This window comes from Zea mays, chromosome 1 (genome assembly GCF_902167145.1).
Source record: "Zea mays cultivar B73 chromosome 1, Zm-B73-REFERENCE-NAM-5.0, whole genome shotgun sequence".
NCBI lineage: Eukaryota > Viridiplantae > Streptophyta > Magnoliopsida > Poales > Poaceae > Zea > Zea mays.
The window spans coordinates 270,762,703-270,782,346 of NC_050096.1; the positions used below are offsets into that span (position 1 = coordinate 270,762,703).

At 44.4% G+C, this 19,644-nt stretch overlaps 2 protein-coding genes and 2 pseudogenes across 3 annotated transcripts; 2 read left to right on the plus strand and 2 right to left on the minus strand.

Moving 5' to 3' along the window:
* Window positions 1-202: 202 nt before the first annotated feature.
* Window positions 203-1,516, minus strand: LOC103645552 (uncharacterized; annotated as a pseudogene).
* A 9,510-nt stretch (window positions 1,517-11,026) lies between these two features.
* On the plus strand, window positions 11,027-12,723 carry LOC103643853 (putative nuclease HARBI1). 2 transcript variants are annotated; one of them, XM_020547280.1, is made up of 3 exons: window positions 11,027-11,274; window positions 11,378-11,538; window positions 11,679-12,723. In XM_020547280.1, exon 3 carries the CDS (start codon window positions 11,742-11,744, stop codon window positions 12,642-12,644), a length of 903 nt encoding a protein of 300 aa, XP_020402869.1. In that variant the 5' UTR covers window positions 11,027-11,274; window positions 11,378-11,538; window positions 11,679-11,741; the 3' UTR covers window positions 12,645-12,723. The 2 variants fall into 2 exon arrangements, with proteins under 2 accessions (XP_020402869.1, XP_020402868.1); XM_020547279.1 differs by having other exon boundaries at window positions 11,027-12,723.
* Window positions 12,724-12,984: 261 nt separating this feature from the next.
* On the minus strand, window positions 12,985-13,926 carry LOC103643854 (histone-lysine N-methyltransferase ATXR3). The gene is made up of 3 exons (XM_008667029.4): window positions 13,664-13,926; window positions 13,094-13,464; window positions 12,985-13,020 (listed from the first exon to the last, which is right to left on the minus strand). The coding sequence occupies exons 1-3, from the start codon at window positions 13,797-13,799 to the stop codon at window positions 12,985-12,987; spliced, it is 543 nt and encodes a 180-aa protein (XP_008665251.2). The 5' UTR covers window positions 13,800-13,926.
* LOC109943536 (splicesome associated protein pseudogene) lies at window positions 17,310-19,505 on the plus strand (annotated as a pseudogene).

Consider the following 19,644-nt stretch of genomic DNA (forward strand, 5'->3'; position numbering starts at 1 on the left):
TAAGAAAGGCTGAACCCAGCTTATAGAAGAGAATATTAAATCGACATGCGTTTCAATAATTATAGCAACAGGCTAAATGAGTACCAGACGTCATCCGGGTTATCATCAGCGTCACAAAGTGGAGGTTTGCCTTTAGGACCTTGGTTAATGTTGCAAGAGTTATTTAATGGTTTCCTCCACATAGCAATGTATCCCTCTTTCTTCACAAACTCCCAGCAAAGTCGGCAGTGAGCTTCTCCATCTCTACACATGATTTTGTATATGAGCAATGGTTTCAGTAAAAACAAAAGCAAAAACACAAGTTATTGAATGTATATCAAACTGATGATGCAAAAAATATAAAAAAGAGATACTTATCTCTGAGTTTCCATAAAGTATTTTTATATTTTAAATAAAATCAAGAGCAACTTCTCTAATCACCCTATCATGATACTGATTTCTGCCTAAACAAATCACTCAATCTTTGGTTCTGTGCAAGCTACTAATTAATTCTTCACTACACTTAACAACAACTTGTACACATACAACGCAGTAGGAATAAACATTCTCCTATGAGAAAATAAAATGTGTACCGGTAGCAATTATGTATCTTTGGCAGGTGCCCTCCAATGAATTGAACAAAAATATCCCAACCATCGAGCTCATATAGTAAGACCCAAATCAAATGACAAAAACTCAAAATTAGATATGCATGAATGGAGAAATATTAGGCTAGCAAGGAAAAAAAGATGCCCTGATATTATCAAACCATACATGCTTCATTTGCTTTAGACAACAGAATAATTGGACAAACATGTGTCTACAACAGTAGGGTTCTATCCAGTAGTGAGAGTCTTTGATTTTCCATACACCTTGAAGTTGCTCAGATATGATTGCAGCATCTTTGTCCCTTTTGTCACTGAATCCACAACCGAGCTACAGAGTCGCTCATTCGTAGCAGTGGCCTCTGAGATCAGCTCCGTAGCAAGCCTGCATTTCCATTCCTAGCACGAGTGAACTGCAAGGTGCGGAGGCAGAACCAGATTTCAGTCACCATAGCAGCATGACCTCTCGTGAAGCAATGAACTGTTCATAATATAATGTAGCGGAAGAAAAAGTTTGTTGTTCATACATGTGAGAGACTCCCTGGGTTGTGATGGGAGGTCTCGGAGCTGATCCTTGAGTCCCTTGAGTTGCTCTACAGACATGAACACCCAACATCCAAGTGAGTGGGGATGGGATTTGACATTTCAACGCGCACCTGAACTGAAACAAGGGGGAGATAGGGGCTAGGGAGGACGGGCATCGGTGACAGTACCTCATCGGCTCGAGAAGGTCTGTTCAGCAAGCGTCCGACCCGACGTGAGGATCATGTAGAACTCGTCTGCGTCCCTGGCGCATTGCGTGGCCATTCGACGCTTAATCGCCGCCACCCGTTCTGGCATGCCTCCCCTGTCTATAGCAGATGCGATGGTGATGTGGGTCACACGACAGAGGCGAAGGTCACCTGCTGCTCGAGGTCGGACGACGACGACATTTGTTGCTCGTCGAGCTGGCTCTCCATCAGCACAAACAAAACCATAATAACCAAATTAAAAACCACCAAGCTCGCTCGTCGAATGTGGAGATATCTTTGAGTGCTTACAAAACCCAGAACGTAGCCAACAGTTTGCAACGTTCTTGGGGTGGTCGCAGTCGTAGAGCACCATGGAGGACCAGTTCTTGCACGGATATACCATCTAGATGGCATCGTCCATCCTGGTGGCCACGACGGGTTGGTACTCGTGCTTGACGCTAGCCACGACAATGCGGTTGGCGATGGCAAGGAGGTCGGCCAGGTCCACGAGGTAGAGGAAGTCGTAGTCGACGAAGACCGCCTAGCTGCAGTAGCCCGGATAGGCCACACGTCCAGCAGGATCGACGAGCACCGGACCAGGCTGCGACCGCACACCTCATGCTCCCGCGGGTCGTACCCCACGAACATGTGGAATGTCTCCTCCGCCGCCGGCAACAGCGGATTTGGATGCGGCGACACCGACATGGCTAGACGTTTGGGGTGTGGTGGATCTACTCGGTAGGATGGAACAGAGGAGCGCTAGGAGGGACGGAACGGGAGGAGGAGGCAAGGGACGAGGGCGGGGTGGTGGCGCCGAGTACGGGAAAGGACGACGGCGGGGAAGAGCGCCGTAGACAGGGAGCAGACATAGAGGGCAGGGATGATGACGCTGCGGAGGTCGCGACGGTCATGGAGCGAGGCGCCGAGGACGAGGAGGACCGGGCCGCACGATGTCTATCACGATGGGGGAAGAAGGTAGAGGCAACACGAGGTGGGGGCGGGGGCGCTGGGAGGGGTGTCGCGGGGATGGCGGGGCGCGTGCGATGGCTTCGCGAGTCACAGGCGGTGATGGTGCGGGGTTGGAGGGGGCTGGAGCGGGCGCATCCTTCCCCGACTCGTGCGGCATCACTGTGACGGCTGGCGGGGCGCGTGGAGCTGGCGGCGGATCTCGCCTTCCGGTTTGGTGGGGGCAGGTCGGGGCGAGCTTGGTGGGAGGCGGGCTCGGGTGTGGGGTTGGTGGGGGCGCGGAGGTGGCGGGCTGCCAGGGAAGGAAGGGCGGCATCACTGTGAGGCTGGCGGGGCACGCGGAGCTGGCGGGGGCGGGCTGTCGGGGAAGGAAGGGCGCCATTGGTGGGGATCGCGCGTGGCATTCGGCAGCTGGGAAGGAAGACCCGCGTGGGGAGATAGGCGGGGGCACGGTGATGCCTAGTGGACGCCCTCACTCTGTCCTTAAGATGTAGTAGAGACTAACAAATCAGGCAAAGTAGTTGCCAAATATGTTGGGGGAAAACACAATGGCTCCAAGACATGTGTTTGGGTACCCAAGGTGCTTGTTTCTAACGTGAAAGGACCCAAGACTGTTTGGGTACCTAAGAACAAGGCCTAAATTGTTTTGCAGGTTTATGCATACGGGGGCTCAAGTTGGATAATTGATAGCGGATGCACAAACCACATGACAGGGGAGAAGAGAATGTTCTCCTCCTACGAGAAAAATGAAGATCCTCAAAGAGCTATCACATTCGGGGATGGAAATCAAGGTTGGGTCAAAGGACTTGGGTTTGTAGCGCATGTCAAGTAGGAAAGCAAGTTGGCGCCCATCATCCACACAAGAACATAATGACAACGGACATGCCACTCGAGCTACTCCACATAGATCTATTCGGCCTGATAGCTTACATAAGCATCGACGAAAGTAAGTACTGTCTAGTAATTATGGATGATTATTCTCGCTTCACTTGGGTATTCTTTTTGAAAGGAAAATCTCAAACCCAAGAGACTTTAAAGGGGTTCTTGAGACGGGCTCAAAATGAGTTTGGATTGAGAATAAAAAAGATAAGAAGCGACAATAGGACGGAGTTCAAGAACTCTCAAATCAAAGGCTTTCTTGAGGACGAGGGCATCAAGCATGAGTTCTCTTCTCCCTACACATCTCAACAAAATGGTGTAGTGGAGAGGAAGAATAGAACTCTACTTGACATGGCGAGGACCATGCTTGATGAGTACAAGACACCGGACCAGTTTTGGGCGGAAGCAATCAACACTGTTTGCTATTCCATCAACCGGCTCTACCTTCACCGAATCCTCAAGAAGACATCTTATGAACTCCTTACTAGTAAAAATCCCAATGTTTCATATTTTAGAGTCTTTGGTAGCAAATGTTTTATTCTTGTTAAAAGAGGAAGAAAATCTAAATTTGCTCCTAAGGTTGTAGAAGGTTTTTTACTTGGTTATGACTCAAACACAAGGGCATATAGAGTCTTCAACAAATCCACTGGATTTGTTGAGCTTTCTTGTGACATTGTGTTTGATGAGACTAATGGCTCCCAAGTGGAGCAAGTTGATCTTGATGAGCTAGATCATGAAGAGGCTCTGCGTGTCGCGCTAAGGAACATGTCCATTGGGGATGTGTGTCCTAAGGAATCCGAAGAGCCCACACAAGCACAAGATCAGCCGACATCTTCCAATCAAGCATCTCCACCAACTCAAGATGAGGATCAGGCTCAAGCTGATGAAAATAAAGATCAAGAGGATGAGCCACCTCAAGAAGAGAACAATGATCAAGGGGGAGATGAAGTTGATCAAGACAAGGAAGATGAGCAAGAAATACAGGGTCAAAGGCCGCCACACCCAAGAGTCCATCAAGCAATACAACGAGATCACCCTATGAACTCCATCCTCGGTGACATTCACAAGGGGGTAACTACTAGATCTCGTGTTGCTCATTTTTGTGAACATTACTCTTTTGTGTCCTCTATTGAGCCATACAGGGTGGAGGATGCACTAAGAGATTCGGATTGGGTGCTGGCAATGCAAGATGAGCTCAACAACTTCATAAGGAATGAGGTATGACATTTAGTTCCACATCCTGACCAAAATGTTGTAGGTACCAAATGGGTATTCTGCAACAAGCAAGACGGGCATGGTGTGATGACAAGGAACAAAGCTCGAGTTAGGGCCAAAGGGTATTCACAAGTCAAAGCTTTGGATTTTGATGAAACTTATGCACCTGTAGCTAGGCTTGAATCAATTCGCATATTACTTGCATATGCTACTTACCATGGCTTTAAGCTTTACCAAATGAACGTAAAAAGTGTCTTCCTCAATGGACCAATCAAGGAAGAGGTCTATGTTGAGAAACCTCCCGGCTTTGAAGATAGTGAGTACCCTAACCATGTCTATAAACTCTCAAAGGCACTTTATGGGCTCAAGCAAGCCCCAAGAGCATGGTATGAATGCCTACGAGATTTTCTTATCACTAATGGCTTCAAAGTCGGTAAAGCCGATCCTACTCTCTTTACTAAAACTGTTGCAAAAGATTTGTTTGTATGCCAAATTTATGTTGATGATATCATATTTGGGTCTACTAACAAATCTACTTGTGAAGAGTTTAGTAGGATCATGATACAAAAATTCGAGATGTCTATGATGAGGAGTTGAAGTACTTCCTAGGATTTCAAATCAAGCAACTCCAAGACGACACCTTCATCAGTCAAACAAAGTACATTTATAACATTCTTAAGAAATTTGGAATGAAGGATGCCAAACCCATCAAGACACCCATGGGAAATAATGGGCATCTCGACCTCGACATGGGAGGTAAGTCCGTAGATCAAAAGGTATACCGGTTGATGATAGGATCTTTACTCTATTTATGTGCATCTCGACCAGATATTATGCTTTCAGTATGCATGTGTCTAGCATCCCAAAAATTCAAATCCTGGAATTTTCTCAAACTTGCTCTAAATTCAAAATGAATTTCAAATTTTATTTCAAAATGTTTGTTTGCAAGTTGATATCAACAAATAAAATATAGTGGTCTATATTCTCTCCAAAATTCTCCTCAAAATATCCTACAAATATTTCCCCAATGATCCCTATCAAATTCTTTCCAGAAATACTGCCCAAATATTCCACCGATATACCTCCAAGTATTTTCTTCCTGGGAAATACCTTCAGAATCATTTTTGAACTCCCTACAAATATTTTCTTCATAACTTTCCTCATGCTCATACGTATACGTATGCCTCCGGTGTCATACGGTGAGCTCTACAAGCTAATTACACTCATATAAGACAAATCCATGCTAATCTCCCACTAATCCTCTCATCCTCCCACTAATCCTCTCATCCCTCCCCCTAATCCCCCCACCATGGCTATAAATAGAGGGGCAAGGACCTCCTCTCATCCCACCCCAAGCCATTTCATGGCAACTCCCTCCCTCCCCCCACACCCACATGCCCACTCCCACTCCACCTCCCACACAAGCACACACTAGCACAAGGATCGTTCGGTCGTTCTTCAATCGTTCGTCCCCCTGTTCTTAGTTTGTTCGTTCGTTCGTCCGATCGTTCGTCCGATCATTCATGGTTCGTTCGTCCGTTCGTCCGATCGTTCGTCTGTTCGTCCAAATAATCTTTTTCCTGCCGTTATGCTGCCGAAATTCTGATCGTTCGTTCGTTTGATCATTTGATCGTTCATCGTTCGTTCATAGTTCCTATTTATCGTTCATCGTTTGTTCATCGTCACTATTCACGTTCATTGTTCGTTCATACGAACTATTCACCATTACTATTCATCGTTACTATTCATCGATCATCCGATCACCCCAAATTTCAACTACTCATCCATCATGCTGTCCAGTCCACCTAAGACCAGCCAGACCCATATTCCAGTCATACGAACTCCGGTGACTGTGATTTTCATTCCAGTAGGGAACTTCCCATCTGGTCACCCATCCTAGATTTCTCCAAGTTGAGCACGCTTAACTTTGGAATTCTTTCAAGCCAGACTTCCAAAAAGAAAGGCAAACCATGTTTGTATGGATACGTCTTCAATCCTATAAAACCTGGCCCAAGATACCATAGCCCACTCGGACCAGAATACCACAACATTCCAGCTATTTGGGTCCCGCCTCACTGCTGTCTGATGTGACACAGTAGGTAGGAACAGTTTCCACCAACATAAACCTCTGACCAAGAAAAGCCCAAAAATAATTCCTCGCACCTCGCTCAAAAATACATTTGTATTTTTGATTTTCCAAATATCTCTAAATATTCAAATTCTAGAATATTCCAAGAATATTCCTTTCCTTTTCTTTTTCTCCCTATGATTATAAAATCCAAAACTCCTCCATCCAAACTCAGATTTTAGTCATTCTTGTTTCTAAAATTCTTGTCAAACTATTCCCTATCCAATCATGTCATCCCTTAAGCATGGTTCATATTCCAGAAAACTCCCAAAATACTCTTGTCTCATATTCTGCCTATAACTCTCCTGTTCATATTAAGTCAGACGATTCATTCGTCACTATTCTCACCAATAGTGAACTTCACTGTGCTACACCACATACACCCAACTATAAATACACCCAGCTACCCTCTCCCTCTCCACACACACTCAACACCCTCAGCCAAGGCAAACACCCCACCCACTCAGTTACTCTGCTCTGCCGGCTACACGCATAGTGTCGCTTCGTCTCCAGTCCACCCTCCTGGTAAGCACCTTTGCTCCACCACCAGCAGTATCTCAACACCACATGACACAGATTCTACTCAAGACTCTACCCATCCATATATCGCTATTCTGACCACTATACTAAATATTTGTTGGTATACTTGTTGGTTTGTATGTTTGCTTGTTCATGTTGCATAGTTATCGGAGCGTTCGTGCCGTCTCGTGGAGGCCAGATCTGCAAGTCTACGCCAGGCAGTGGAGCTAGAAGCCAGTTCCACGAGCTCCTCTTTCCCCTTCGCCGAATAAGCACGGCAAGCTCACTGGATCCCTTTGATGCATAAATTACCTATGTTTTTTCAACCACAACCCTCAGCCTGTTATTTTATGCATGATATGATTTTGAGACAAGTTATTATGGCCACCCAGCCGCTTGCCGCAATCAATCCTTGATATATTTGTTACAAATGATTTGAGAAAAGGTGTGAGGTTTCAAAAGAAAATGCTTTTCAAAATGTATATGATGAAGGGTTTTCACCCTTATCACCTTTGAGTAGGGATGATCAGGGACTCCCTGGTTTAGGGGAGGGCCTAAGGTGAAGGCTCAGCTGGTTTAGGCGTGAGCAGAAGGATTGTCCCCTCATATAAGGACCGGTTTGTCATCCTTCACTACCTATACTCATGATAAGTACAACCACTCGAGACTGTGTGGGCAGTTACTCAATTTGAACTCGTACAGTCCAACCCCAGGGTTATGAAGGCTGGGGAGCACCGGGAGGATAAGGAGGGGGAATGTTTTGTCCGGTTTGGACATGGCGGTGGCCTGACTCCTTCCGGTATAACCGTTAAGGTTAGGACGTGCGAGGAAAGAAAGAGATTTGGCATTCGGGTCTCATGACGGTGAGATCGCAGAAACCGGACTAGTGGGTAAAGTGTACCCCTCTGCGAAGAGTTTGAAAACCTATTTGAATAGTCTGTGTCCACAGGAATGGACGAGTCTGGTATGGTATGGCAATTAATGTTTTGTTTTCAAAAAAGGGTGTGTTTGAGAAAAATGGTTTTTAAAAAGGTCTGGCGGTTGAGCTGTGAGCTATGGTGGACGGGAAGTCCAGTAGCTGTTTTTGAAAATAAAAACCAGTGGGAAACTGCTGAGATACATGGATGGTTTAGTCCAGGGGATTTTGTTCTATATTGAAAAACTTCCTGCTCCTTTGGGAGAGGATGCGCTTTGCAAAATACAAAATGTTTTACAAAACAACCCTGCATAAAATATTGTTGTTTCTGCAAAATATCCTGAGCTCCAGATATTCCATGCATTATATCTGATTTCCCCATTCCACGGGTGAAGGTGGGCTACGTTTGTACTCACCCTTGCTTATTTGTTGTTTTTTAGAAAAGGAGATCGGGTAAGAGTTACGACTGTTCCCAACCTTGCCTGTGGCTGTTGGACCGCTGAATTGCTTCGCTGCGTATATCGGGCTGCTTCATCCCCACTCTTATGATATGTCCCGAGTTGTGGACCAACTCTTAAAGTTGATCGCCACCTTTATAGGTTTGTCTCGTTTAAGCAGATCTGGAATCATCTGATGTATAAATATGTTTACTAGCCTCCTGGGACTAGTAATTGTATCACATTTGAGTCCCAGAGGATTGGGGCGCTTCAATGTGTGCAAGGTTCCAAGCCGATCATAAGGAAGTTCACCTTAGGGCCGTGAAAAGAGTCATAAGATATTTAGTTTACACTCCTAAGTTTGGGCTTTGGTACCCCAAAGGATTCACTTTTGATTTAATAGAATATTCAGATGCCGATTGGGCAGGGTGTAAAATTGATAGGAAGAGCACATCAGGGACTTGTCAGTTTCTGGGGAGATCCCTGGTGTCTTGGGCTTCAAAGAAACAAAACTTACTAGCTCTTTCCATTGCCGAAGCCGAGTACATTGTCGCAAGCCATTGTTGTGCACAATTACTTTGGATGAGGCAAACCCTCAGGGACTATGGCTACAAATTGAGCAAAGTCCCTCTTCTATGTGATAATGAGAGTGTAATCTGTATGGCGGATAATCCCATTGAACACAGCCGCACTAAGCACATAGACATTCAGTATCACTTTCTGAGGGATCACCAACAAAGGGGGGGTACCCAGATTGCTTATGTTAGCACCAAAGAACAATTAGTCGATATCTTCACCAAGCCATTAGACGAGAAAACCTTTAGCAAACTTAGGAATGAGCTAAATATACTTGATTCTCAGAATTTTGATTGAAACATTGCACACATAGCTCATATATACGCCTTTGATCATATCTCTTTCATGAATACGACTAATGTGTTTTCAAGTGTATTTTAAGCTAAGTCGTAGATTGAAAGGGAAATGGAGTACTCGACGAAGACAAGGCTTCCACTCCACTCTACCGGTATCATTTATCCTTCGTCGTCACTCCACATCACTCTCCGGTGTGACAGCGGAGCAACGGCTACTTCGCGCAACGGTCGACTGCAAAAGCGCGGGAGACAGAGCTACAGTGAGCAACAGTGCGCGCAAAGTCAGAGCCGCCCGTTAGAGGCGCACCAGACACTGAACAGTGCCTGTCCGGTGCCACTAGAAGACAAAGCCTCCAACGGTCAGAAGCTCCCGAACCCTAACGGTTGGGTGACGTGGCTGGCGCACCGGACTGTCCGGTGCGCCCATCGACAGCAGCCAACCCCAACGACTATGTGGTGGTTGAGGGCTATAAATACCCCCCAACCACCACCACTCCAAGCATCCAAGTCTTCTAAAGTTTTCATTCAATACAAGAGCTAGTGCATTCACTCCTAGACACAAATCAAAAGATCAAAGCCTCTCCAAGTCTCCAAAATCATTCCAACCACCTAGTGACTTGAGAGAGTGTTTGTTCGTGTTCTTTGTGCTCTTGTTGCTTGGATCGCTTTATTCCTTCCTCATTCTTGTTCCCAAGTGAATTGTAATCAAAGCAAGAGACACCAAGTGTGTGGTGGTCCTTGTGGGGTCTAAGTGATTCATTTGATTAAGGAGAAAGCTCACTCGGTCTAAGTGATCGTTTGAGAGAGGGAAAGGGTTGAAAGAGATCCGGTCTTTGTGACCACCTCAACGGGGACAAATCAATGTGTTCATCCGCTTTATTTCTTGGTTGATTTGTTTTCCCCCTCTTTCGGACTCGGATTTAATTCTAACGCTAACCCCGGCTTGTAGTGTGTGCTTAAGTTTATATTTCAGATTCCGTCTATTCACCCCCTCTAGGCGACTTTCAATAGGCATAGTACAACCAAGGGTATTACCTCGCCTATGACATATACCTTAGAGGCCGATGTTTGTGAAGATCAGTTTCCTTCAATAAACTCCGAAGCAGTGGGTGTTTGTTGCATGTCGGGAGGACGCACACAAATATGTATAGAGAGCATTTGAGGTCCTCAAGGCTCGCTTACATATTCTCACCAGTACAAGTTGTTTTTCACACCAAATACTCGGTGTGACCATGTATCAATATATTATTTTATACAATATGATAATTAAGAATGAAAGCAGAGGATCTTACAATGTGGATGACTACGAGATATTATTCCCCGTTACAGCAACAACGATCATCCCTAAAGCATCGACAAGCTTTGTAGCCATTCCTCAATGTCAAGACATAATCCATGTTGACACGGTCCGTAATCGACTCTAAAAATAATTTAGTAGAGAATATCTAAATTTTGCACCATAATCACTAAACTTTATTTTATAAATTTATTTTCTAAAGTAATGTATTTTTTATCTATACTACTCCTTAAGAGCAACTCCAAGAGTTTGCTTATAACATGTTGCCCAAAACGTCTTTTTGGGGACTGTTGAAAAAAAAAGTACCCCAAAAAAATGTACATGCACAGCAGAACGCTAATACTTTGTCGCTTAAAATTTTTTAAATGTAACCTCGGCTGATGCATGCTTGTTGGGCCGTACTGTTATCACATGCCACCAATATTCTTATCTGCATGGTTGGTAGATCATTGACCGCTTCTTCCGCGCATGATTAATCCGTCTGTGGTCTCCTTTGCCCGAATTATTTGCATGCTATATTTTTCTTGACCGGTGATTGGAGCACGCAAAGTAATCCACGATTCGGTCCCAACGGAGGAACTCACAAGACATCGTTCTACATCTCAAGGCGACCCTTCTCAGCACGGTCATATGATTTGCAGCATTGCATAATTTTCCTCTCGACCATTACAATTGCAGCAGTGCGTATTTTGTCCCTTCAATTCTAACCATTCATTCGACGGCCTGACAGGTAAAAGATTATCACAATGAATCGTCGGGCCCTATCAATGCAAATGGTGTTGGATTCGTCGTCAGATGATGACGATGAAGATTTGTTTATCTCCGTTACTCAGGTTGCGATGAATGCGGATGAGCTAGATAATGAAACGAAACATCGTGGTTCTGTCCAAGGGCACCGAGTACTTCAACGAGATAGACATGCTGGACATCAGAGGTTGTATCAAGATTATTTTTCAGAGAATCCTACGTATGGACATAATTTGTTTCGTCGAAGGTATGTAACAAATATGGTTTTAAAAAAATTAGTAGTATACATGAGTCTTATTACTAGTGACATGCAAGTTTCGAATGAGACATACATTGTTTGTACGCATATGGAAAGCTGTGGAAGAACATGACCAATATTTTGTTCAGAAAAGGAACGCTGCTGGTATTCTTGGCCTATCTAGTCTGCAAAAAATTACCGCGGCATTTCGAATGTTATCTTATGGAGTAGCAGCTGATGCTACTGATGATTATGTTCGCATTGGTGAGAGTACTGCAATTGAGAGTCTACGAAGGTTTGTTAGTGCTGTTGTTGAGGTTTTTGGAGAAGAATATTTGAGATCACCTAATGAAGACGATATTGCAAGATTACTGGCCATCGGAGACAGTAGAGGTTTTCCTGGTATGCTTGGTTCAATTGATTGTATGCATTGGAAGTGGAAAAATTGTCCTTCAGCTTGGCAAGGTATGTATACCGGGCACGTGCATGAGCCTACAATTATACTTGAAGCTGTTGCGGATAAAGATCTTTGGATTTGGCATGCATTTTTTGGGATGCCTGGTTCCCACAATGACATCAATGTTTTGCATCGATCCTCTTTGTTTGCACGCCTAGCAGAAGGTGAAGCTCCAAATGTGAATTATACAATTAATAACAATGATTACACGATGGGTTATTATCTTGCTGATGGCATCTATCCATCGTGGGCTACTTTTGTCAAGACCATTCCAGAACCACAAGGCAATAAGAAGAAATATTTCGCTATTGCACAAGAAGCTTGCAGAAAGGATGTGGAACGAGCGTTTGGAGTTCTGCAAGCTCGATTCGCAATCGTTCGGGGTCCAGCTCGGTTTTGGGATGAAGACACTCTCGGACTAATCATGAGAGCTTGTATCATTATGCATAATATGATCGTCGAGGATGAGCGAGATGACGAACATGATATAATTTACGAAGGCGTAGGAGAAAAGGTAAATTTGTCGCATGAAGGGACACCAGAACTTGAGGAATTTATTCAAAACTACAAGAATATAAAGGATAAAGAAATTCACACTCAGCTTCAAGCTGACATCATTGAGCACTTGTGGCAACATCATCCAGACCTTTACAAATGATTTTATATATTTTACTATTATTATTTGGTTCTTGTAACAATTGTGACTCATGATTACAAAGTTATTATGTAATAACATCATCTGCACTTCATCAGCAATATCTTACTGTTTTATTCTCTTACTTGCATCAAAACATGTATGACATACAAATGTGTACACATGAACTTCCATAGACACATGTATCAGGGCAATTGGGTTTGCTACTCTCTGGATGAGACGCCACGTGAAGGAAGAGCCACATACATATTTAAAATATAATAAGTACATCCTGGAGCTGCAAAATAAAATTCGACCACCAGATACCATAAGACCACCAGCTACCAGCACCATTCGTCAGGCATCAACCAGTACCCCAAAATACAGATCGATACTGCATCTGCACCAGTCCAACGTTAGGATATAATAGAAGTAATTTCTCAAGAGTTCAAACAGATAGTCAAGACACATACCATAATATCACAAAACACCGAATCAGTGCAAAGAGGACCAACAGAAGACAGATCAATGAATCTACACATGTTTCTGTAATACTTCGCAGCAGCATTCCAGCTCTTACAGGTAGCTGCAGAAGAAATAAGTGATTTCAAATCTGCCCTCATAAAATGAAAGATTCTTGCTAACAGATGGTCATTTAGTAGACCCCAGCTTGCATTTCCTGCTCTGGGATTCACAGAATCATTATCAACAGACGATGCTCCATCACATAACTCTTCAAAACAGATGTCCTCCTTCCGACTAGCAATAATGTCTTGTGACAAATGAATATTTTCGTCACTCTGGTCAGGTAGCAATCTTGCCCTTTTTGCAGACCCACCATCTTCTGTGAGGCTCACAAAAGAAAACGAAAATGTTACAAATGTCCACAAATTCCGTTCAGTCTTTAGTAGCTACAAGGAATATGCGAGAGTGAAATAAATTTGATAGTTCAATATTTCATATGTATTAAGATTAGCTGAAAGTTAAAATTTAAGAACTGAAAGTAAGTAAATAAAATGCTGTGTAGGACATGACCATAGTACCTGGCAGGAAATTCCTAGATGCTGAATTGTGAGAAAAGTATGCTTCAAACTCTTTTTTTGGTTGCTTTGCTGAAATCCATGGATCCAAGACCTCATTTATAGCTAAAGTAAGTTCCCTGCTCTTGAAATATTTCATGACTAGTTCATGTAATTTGCCACGTGTATAACCCGCGAACTGGGGGTGTAACTCATGGAAGCTACTTGATCCTTGGTTCACACCAAAATTATATTGGTCTGGGTGCGTAAAATCCTTAAGAACTGGAAACCATGTCACCCCGATTAACTGACAGCTCATCAACATTGCATACATGGTCCTTCGGAATGTTTGGAACAGACTTGGACTTGTGAAAACACATTCGTTTTACAAATAGGAACATAAATTTAGAGAAAGAACAAAGCCAATAAATTAGGAAGAGAGAACCCAAAGGTAAATAGCAAGTATCCACTGATTTGAGACTACTATCATAAATAACTAGTATCCACTGAAAACAGTAAATAAACTGGAAGCAATGACAGAACTATTCGAGACTAGTAAACATCAACTAAAACACTGACATGGACTCCACTATATGGGACTAGTAAACTGGTAGCACTAACCCTCAAGCACCATACAACCTACAAGTAGATTGGTGAGCACCTGCAACATACAAGTAGATAGGAATTTGTGTAAGTTATAATTGCAACCACAAGTAATAAGTAATTGCGAATCAAGGCTACCTAAGCATCAGAAAGTTGGTCCAAAATCTTAGCTCGCAACTTCGTGTAGTAACTCTGTTGCTCTTCTGTCAACCCACTAAGATCCATATTTATTATCCTCTCTTCATCTCTTCGCTTCTGTAATTCAATCTCCTCTTTCCTCACCTCGAGAAGTGCCTTTTTTGTGTTAACTCGATCAACTTCAAGTGCAAATGCTTTATTGAATCTCTCCTCTTTCTTCTGCTCTTTCTCGGCATCACTTTCTTTCTTTGCAGCCCACAAATTTTCTATTGCTACAGTCACACTTTTCCTCTTCTCTTGTACTAGTGCTGCTTTAGCTGTTTTCTTCCCGGGAGGCCGGGTCAATTGGTAATTCTCTACGACTTGAACTTGAGATTCTTTGGTTTCATATGGTAATGTTCTATTGGCATCCCCTTCACGAGTGGTCTTTTGTTTCTTGTTTGAAGGTTTAGGAGCAGCCAAATCATCTACTTTACCAAGCCATTTGGGTTGTAATCTGAGCTTATTCCAGCAGTGCATGAATTGAAATCCTTTTTCATGTTCATCTTCGGACTTGTACAACGCACATGCCTGTGCAACCTGGGAAAAACATTTGCATGTGTTAGGCTCAAATACTAAAAATGAAAGAAAATGTGATACTGCATGATGATTAATTACCATGTCTTGCATTGTAGTACCACTCTGTCGTCTTAACTGAATCCTTGTTAAACAACCACAAAACTTGTTAACACATTTCTGAATTGTCTCCCATCGATGCATTAGAGAATTAACAGTACGTTGTGATTGGCATGGTTTATGTTCATTGAAGTACTCATAGATACGAGACCAATACCTTCCTACTTTTTGATCTTTACCTACCACAGGATCCATACTGATATTCAACCACGCTGAAACCAAAATTTCATCTTCTTGATCACTGAAATTTTTTGATCTCTTATGGTTTGGCCTCGATGTGGGGACTATTGGTCCAACTTGCATTGATTGTGGCTGAATATCAGGACATGTATTGCTATTATTATCAAATTCTCCTTCAACGTAGTCATCCATCATCATGTTTGAAAAGTATCCATTCCCTGGAACTACATCTAAAAAATGGTACTGTAAAGTCAAGACAGGTCTACTATGTCTCACATAAATGGTACATGGTGACTGCAAATGCAAGGGAACAAGTTCAGGCAGGAAGCCAACCTTCTGGACAAAACATATGCTCAAACAAAGTATGAACCAAACTGAGACAACTGAACACACTAAGTTATCTTCCAAAGTAATCTGAGCAGAGGATGTTGGGCACATGTTTATGGATTGAAAGAAAGAAAAAGTTCTTGTCTATGGCCTATGGGTGTCCAGGTCACAATGGCTGAACCTTGGGCTAAGAAGACCATCAGTAAAGAGTCATTATGATTCCTCAAAAAGTTTTTGCTCAGACTCACAGTACCAGGGTATGGAACGGATAGAGCAACTTTAGAGGTGGACGACCGAATTCAATTCACTAGTAGCTCAAATATGCAAATTAAAGAAAACCTCAGCTTGGAGTGCAAAATCAGATTTGGGATGCAAGGTTTTCGCTTGGACTTCGCTTGAGCAGAGTTTGGTCAGGATCAGATCAAATACCCTGCTTGTGTAGAATTTTATGACCGCAAAAGAAGGGACGGACAGAGCAACTCCAGGAGCCAAGCATGTGAAAAACGTCAGCCCCAAAACCAGCTTTTAGGGATACTGTAGCTGTTTTCATAGGCTAAAATTACTTGCGCGCACAGCAGCTCCCTACAAAATTATATATTCATATGCTCAAACAAAGTATGTACGCACAATTTCTTTTCTTTCTATACTGCTATAAGCTACCTATTCATTTACTGAACAATAAGGCTCACTATATTGAATCAACAATATGCAGCTCGTTGAAATTTTAGACTGCATCACACTTGTGTCTGACCACTATCAATGAGACAAGCTTCAGTTCATACCTTCCCCTTGGCCGAACGATGAAGGCAACTCGTCCCTGCAGCTGAACATGGTCGACGCTAACGGATCTGCGACGACTCTCGCACGTGCAGGCACAGCTGGCCAGTAGTCGCCGCCGCGTCCGCCTGCATCACCTCCACCGCCGTGTCCGCCTCCTACCCCAGCACCGAGTCCGCCTCCTCCACCACGTTCGGCTCCTCCTGCACCACCGAATCGGCCTGCTCCTCCACAGCCACGGCCGCGTCTGCCTCCTCCACTGCTGCCCAATCCTCCCCCTCCGGTACTGCCTCCGTCGCTCAAGCCAGATCCCGCCATGGAGCAGCTCCTTCCAGCACGAACGCGAGCTTGCTTTGGCAAATTTTGGCGCGGGAATAGCAGATTTCGCGCGCGCGCAAGCGATTGGGGACGGAGTCGCGACGCGAAAATATGCGGGGATGAGCGCTGCTTATTCGGGATGCGAAACTTTTGGGGGAAAAATAGATGGACTGTTGGAGCGCTGAAAAGAGCAGTTTTGCTAATAAATTCTTTTTGGGGTGTTTTAGCGCGCTCCGTTGGAGTTGCTCTAAGACCACAACGAGGGCGTCCACCATGCCTCCGCGGCTCCGCCCACGACACCCCCGCCCCGCTCCCGTCAATCACGCAAGCTCCACCGTCGGCCATACCGCCCCCGTTCTCGGCGCCCCCTCCCCCATGCGCCCTAGACCCGGATCTCGCCCCCGTCCTCGGCACCTCATCCCCGCCTGCCCGAAATCCAGATTCCCGCCACCGCCGCCGCTATGGACGCCTCCTTCTCCACCTTATCCTACTCCCACCACTACCCCAACCTCCTGTCCGCGCTCGATCTGCCCAGCGGTGAAGGTTCAGCGCTCTGAGTTCGACGTCGAGGTCCCCGTCCTCGAGGTCTCCACCGGGTACTTCGTCGGCGGGGACCACATCTTCGGCCCTGACCCGTCATCCTAGCGGTGCTCCACGCTCGGCTGCAACCGTCGCGCACGCACCCGCCACTCCCCGTCTCTGCGCCGCTCCCCTGTCTCCACCGTTCCCCGTCTCCCCCTCCAAGCCCCTGCCTCCGTAGATCTCGCCTCCGTCCAAACCTCAGATGCATCCCATTCACCTACAGCCCGCACGGTTGCTGTGGCATCTTGGGGAAGCCCAGCCGCCCAGCACCCGTCAGGGAGGACGACAGGATACACGTCACCTTGCGCCGCTCCAGCGCGTCGCGCTCCGACGTCTACCAGCGCCGCTCCGTGGGCGGCTTCTCCGGTGCCACCCCGCGCCCCAGCAACCTCACCAACACCGAGATCTACTCCCTACAGTCGTCGTGCAACCCGACGCCGCGGGATCCAGCTTCAACCACAACGGCTTCTACTCCATGGTCGGCCGCAGCTCCAATTTCGGCGCGTCCGACGCGTTTGGCGCCGTCTGCACCGGCACCGGCGCCACGCCGCGCACGTCGAACTACGAGGACGACCCGCCCATTGCACCGGTCCCTGAGGGGAGGCAAAGGTCCAGATTTCTTGCCGTAGGATCCTATGATAACACCATTCGTATCCTCTCATTGGATCCTGATGATTGCCTGCAGCCTCTAAGCGTCCAGAGTGTATCATCGGCACCAGAGTCACTCCTATTCTTGGAGGTCCAGGCATCAGTTGGTGGTGAGGATGGTGCAGATTATCCAGCCAACCTTTTCCTCAATGCTGGTTTGCAGAATGGTGTTCTTTTCCATACCAACGTTGACATGGTTACGGGTCAGCTATCTGACACACGTTCTCGATTCCTTGGTCTGAGACCTCCAAAGCAAATAGTGCTCATTGATTCCAAAAAACTGCAACCTCTAATGATATGGTGATTCATTTTATAGTGCTCATTGATTCCAAAAAACTGCAACCTCTAATGCCAAAAAAAAACTGAATCGATTCTTACCATGACATGTAACCATGTAAACCAGCAACCTCTAATGCCAATTGATTTCTCTAAGTAAATGAATAATATAGTGCTCATCAATTTGAGCCTGTAATGTGTAGTGATTGTTCTACTGTAAGCATGGAAATTTTGTGTGTCTATGAAGACTGAGTAATGCTTTGTGGCCTTGTGGGTTTGCGATAGGCAATGACGCTGATTCTAGAATTTTGTTCGATTGGTTGGTTGTTCGGATGGGATGGGAAGGGGATTGATTTCTTTTTTTCTTGTCCTTCCTGCCCCACCTTTTTAACAGTGCATGTTATCTTTGCCTTTTTCTAATTTTTTTATAATATTATTCATAATAGGATGAGAATTGCAATTTATCACTACCGCTAACCTGCTTGAGTTAGACACGTGTTGCATTCATTTTCTTCTTAAATATACATCAGGTACCACTGTACCTATCTTCAGCTTATTCTATCTAGCAAACATTAACTCTATACTTTACACTCATTCATTCACTTTTTTAGTAGTGCAGTTCTGCATTTCAGATTTCAGGTTAAAAGAAGCATAGCAAGAAGCCATGGTAGAGTCCACACCATTGCTGGTTTGCTTGCTAGACACAAACACTGGTAAAAACTTTCACTGTTGCTGGCAAAGTTAAGTATTTTTAGAAATTAGATAACTCAAGAGTCAATTAAATTTGTGGTAAAAGTCACACCTCTAGAGAGGTCACACTTTTATTTGATATAATTCCCTGCTACAAATTTAAACTTCTTTTTATGGTTACTGCAATAACACAAGAATTTGAGCATTAAAAGGTTAATCTGGCTCCTAAACAGATGTTACGGTACATGTGGTTGACAAAAAAATGCATAATAAGTATTCAGAATATTTAGTAATTCTCAATAAGATAAATTCATTGAGCATGATAAAAGGGTCATGTGTTACCTTTGGTTGAGATGAAAATATTCAGAGGAAAAAAATGGGATATACAGATTTTTTCTGAACTGTTGGTTCGCAATAAAAAATATTGAATAGACATTTTTTCGCCCACTGTGTTATCACCATAACGTTGTTACGCTGTCATAAAACTGGTCTGTTCTGTTGTTAAGAGTGCAGAGAATGATGGCATCATCTGACGGCCTGACCCTTGTATTTGCTGCCTCTTTCTTTCTCGGAAGAGATAATAGTGATCACTTTGGCCTGTGAACATGTGATAAGCTCCTAAACACTGCTCTTGCGTGAAACTAACTCCACCCCAAGAAAGTTCTAGACTTGTTTAGAGCTCGACACCTCCAAATGGAAATGCATTTCCTAACAAATCTAACTATACTTATTTAGGCCTGTTCCAAACCTCTACAGTTAATTATTAGTCAACTAATAAGTTATTTGGCTGG

What these genes read in the sequence shown, in the direction of transcription:
- LOC103643853 (XM_020547279.1), top strand. Translation starts at nt 11,613, where the DNA reads ATGAGACATACATTGTTTGTACGCATATGGAAAGCTGTGGAAGAACAT.
- LOC103643854 (XM_008667029.4), bottom strand. Translation starts at nt 13,799, where the DNA reads ATGAAATATTTCAAGAGCAGGGAACTTACTTTAGCTATAAATGAGGTC. An exon ending in ATCTAGGAATTTCCTGCCAG is followed by an intron (nt 13,465 to 13,663) that starts GTACTATGGTCA and finishes TGAGCCTCACAG; the next exon opens with AAGATGGTGGGTCTGCAAAA. An exon ending in CGGTGTTTTGTGATATTATG is followed by an intron (nt 13,021 to 13,093) that starts GTATGTGTCTTG and finishes GGACTGGTGCAG; the next exon opens with ATGCAGTATCGATCTGTATT.